Below are 3,880 nucleotides of genomic sequence, written 5' to 3' on the forward strand. Positions count from 1 at the left end.
AAACTTTCCTCATAAACTTGTTATGAGAGATATGTAGGAAGGCTTACCTCACCATAAGCCTTCCTCCTACAATATACTATGACATTTCATATTTTTTCAATAAACTAATTTTTACCTTTTTCTTAAACACAAACACAGATGAAGCATTTTTACAATCATTATCAAGAACATTTCACAGTCTAATTCCTTGTACAGACGTGCAGCGTTCCTTCAAACTTGTTCCAATTTTAGGCTTCACAAACAATTCCAGTCCCTTGAGATTATAATTACTGACTCTCTTTATGAAGTGTAATTGAATATTCCAAGGTAAAACATTTGTGTGACCTCTAAACATTGTTTGTAGAAGTCCATAATCAACCAGTTCGTCAAACTTCAGTAACTTTAATTGTTGAAACAATATGTTAGATGGATGACTAAAATGTTTTCTTGTAATGATTCTTAGAGCCCTGTTCTGTAAAATAAAAATAGAATTTGTAAATGTTCTACATGCTTTCCCCCAGACCTCAACACAATAAATCAAATGTGGAACAACAATAGCATTATACAATATAAGTAGTGCTTTGTCATTAAACAACTCCTTTGCCTTACAGCAATAGATCTTGCTAGTTTTGTTCTCAAACATGAGATTTCCAGGTCAGGTTCTCATCAATAATTACACCCAAAAATTTCACCTCACTCACTCTACAAATATCATTTCCATCAATTTTAAGTGAAGCATCAACTATTATTCTTTTATTACTAAATATCATATATATTTTTTTCGAATTTAAAGACAATTTATTAAGCTCAAACCAAGTCTGTATTTTTACAAAAGTTTTCTCRAGATAAAGTCAGATAACTGATGAGGTTTACTATGTCAGAACACAGGCTGAAATTGCAGTTTGTCTTGTACAGATAACTATCATAGCAACCCTCGCCCGACTGCCGCTCAACTGGCATTTACACTTAAGTATTTATGACCTAAAATATTCTAAGGCATTTCATGGTTCATGTGGTATTCTGGTGAAAARAAAGATATGAAACTGTTATAAAGTGGATCTTTGTTGTTACAGCACTCTTCAATTTTAAATGTCCTATTTGTTTTAGTGGTGTTGAGTGATGTGCTTCTAATGACACACTGGGCTGTAACATTCAATCCAAATTCATTAAACTTATCAATACTTCATTGAAGATTGTTTATGATAACTTGCAGTTTTAGAGGTGTTTTCTGTACTCTGGCTTTTGCCATTTTGAGCCTCCAAGAATAAACTTTAGATTGCTTTGTCCCAACATTTCAAAGAAATGTACTCCTGTTGTGCAGCTTGTTAATGTTTCTCCTTTTCATGCAGCTTGTTTTAATCACTGCTGAGTTCTGACTTGCACCGATTGGTTCAAACCCAAAGCAGTTTCCGTGTGGGCAGAGGGGCGGGGAATTCTCACTTATTTTAGGCTCATAAATTCTGAATTAATTTACTTTAGAAAACTGGAACAAACCAGGAAGGTTACACAAGATGAGTGCTTTAAAGTGGTCTGTCTGTGTTTTGAACCTGTAGGCACCTTTGCAGTAATCAGTCTGATGATTGGGGGTGTTGCTGTGAGGGAGTTCCCAGAACCAACAAAGTCGTTGCTTTTTCAAGACTCAGCCAATGCCTCAAACGTCTCCATGGCCTGTAATCTTGATGACAAAAGGGTCCAAGTGGCTGCAGTACTCACTACATTAGTGGGAATAATTCAGGTCAGTCTGGAAACAACAATCAGTTGATGGATTCTATATTGACTTACATTTAGTGTTTGCAGTATGCATTTTGCAAATCACAGCAACGGGGAAAGATGGTAATCCAGTTTTCTCATGCTCAGAAATGAGTGTTTATCCACAGCGGCAGGATGTCTGAATCCCTGATGATGAATGTTGTTATTTGAAACACAACCTTGTAACTTTGACTTTTTCAGATTGTCTTTGGCCTTCTCAGGTTTGGCTTTGTGTCAATCTACCTCACAGAGCCTCTGGTGCGAGGCTTTACTACAGCAGCAGCCTTACATGTTGTCATCTCCCAGCTCAAATACTTACTAGGGGTGAAAACGGAGCGTTTCTCTGGGCCCCTCTCTGCCATTTATGTGAGTTTCAAGAAGGATTTGGGAGTCCATCTTCTTCCCAGTGCAAATCATCATGTGACATTATCTATTACAAATGATTTACTTATTCATTTTCTGTCTCTTTAGTCTCTCATAGCAGTATTTAGTCAAATCACCAGCACCAATATTACTTGTCTCCTATTGGGCCTCGCATGTCTTGTATTCCTGTATGGGATTAAAGTTCTCAACGAGCGCTTTAAGAAGAGGCTGCCTGTACCCATTCCTGGAGAAATTATTGTGGTTATCGTGTCAACTGGAGTCTCATTTGGTTTATCCATGAAAGATAATTACAAGGTGGAAATAGTTGGGAGCATACCAACAGGGTAAGTGTTTATTTGCCTCACTTTCAGTCTCTTCGTCAGTTGTTAGAATGTCTCACCTGAAAAATATTGGCATACTAGGTTGGATGTTCTACAARTATTTGCTTTTGTGTTCTCAGGCTTTGCCCTCCCACTGTCCCAGATTTTTCTCTGATTTCCAATTTGATCCCAGATGCTTTTGCTGTAGCCATTGTAGGATTCTCAATGAGCATCTCACTAGCAAAGATCTTTGCCCTGAAACATGGCTACAGTGTGGATGGCAACCAGGTGAGTGTACATGTCTATTTGGACAAACACTTTTTTTCCATTGTCGTGGAAATGTTTATTTTACCTAGGCAGAAACATGAGACCCAAGAATAAGAAGTACTCTGTGAATGGTCAACATGATTTATTTGCAATTGCAAGAGGCACATGTCACACAGAACAGTGGTACAGAATGTGTGCACCGAGACCGTCTCAGATAGACTCATTTAGACAGCATGTGYTATCCAAACAGACAAAGACTGGGCCAAGGAAAGAATGACGTTTGATAAACAGCAACAAGAATGATTCCTCCTAAACAGATATTGTCCTGTTCTTAAAACACTTTGTCCAAGAGTAAACAGAAGATGAGTGAAATCATAAAACGTGATGACATTTTACARTAAGCAAAAGAGGTCACTGACACTTGGCCTGAGAAGAAATGCAGGACTGTAAAGGATACTTTATTTTTCCAAGACACTACCTTTGGTTTTAGACATTACCACAATGAATTTTGAAGAAAACATTTCAGATTCATCAAAAAGAAAAAATAAGTAGGTCCTCTGGATGGGTTCTTCTTTAGTGAAACGTTTTGTCTCTCCTCCAAGAGACTTCTTCAGTCTGATGAGTTTCAGGTGAACTCAGCCTTATAAGCACTGCCTCCATCCACATGGTGGACAAACAGGTTAGTCACAAAAGCCTGAAATTAGTTTGAGAGTTTGAGCAAACRGCAAGAAAGAAGGCGGACTACAGAAACCATCTGAGATTTAATCTTCGTTGCAGACAGAGTGGCATCTTTCCTAGAAGCCTTCAACTTAAATCATCTGTTGGTGGACAACGGGCAAGTTAAGATCCTACAGAGGGCACAGACCCAGCTTTTGAACGAACGAGTAAAACAGACCAACTTTACCATTGAAGTTATAGAAGCCAAAGAGGAACACATCTGACAAGAATTAACAAAACATCTAGATCAGACCACATTCCAACAGGTTATGGATTTTACAGAAAAGGYAGGTTTAGCTCAGCATATCAAGTCCAAGACCCAAAGAAGACAAAAGACAAGAGGTTCACTTTACTGGTAACTCGACAGTCCCTTCGTAATTCCAACAACTCACAGAAGGTGGAACAACACACAGGAGCACAAGTGTGACTAACCTGTTTGTCCACCATGTGGAGGCAGTGCTTATAAGGCTGAGTTCACCTGAAAC

General features: G+C 38.3%; 1 protein-coding gene across 1 annotated transcript in view; it reads left to right on the plus strand.

Annotated features, from left to right (window-relative positions):
- The window catches only part of slc26a5 (solute carrier family 26 member 5), a 23,070-nt gene that overhangs the window by 9,525 nt on the left and 9,665 nt on the right, over positions 1-3,880 (plus strand). The window contains exons 5-8 of the mRNA XM_014029412.1: positions 1,533-1,714; positions 1,930-2,094; positions 2,200-2,435; positions 2,552-2,699. Coding sequence (XP_013884866.1) covers positions 1,533-1,714; positions 1,930-2,094; positions 2,200-2,435; positions 2,552-2,699 — 731 coding nt within the window. The remainder of the gene's footprint in view (positions 1-1,532; positions 1,715-1,929; positions 2,095-2,199; positions 2,436-2,551; positions 2,700-3,880) is intronic.

This window comes from Austrofundulus limnaeus, unplaced genomic scaffold (assembly GCF_001266775.1).
Source record: "Austrofundulus limnaeus strain Quisiro unplaced genomic scaffold, Austrofundulus_limnaeus-1.0 Scaffold899, whole genome shotgun sequence".
NCBI classification, from domain to species: Eukaryota; Metazoa; Chordata; class Actinopteri; order Cyprinodontiformes; family Rivulidae; genus Austrofundulus; species Austrofundulus limnaeus.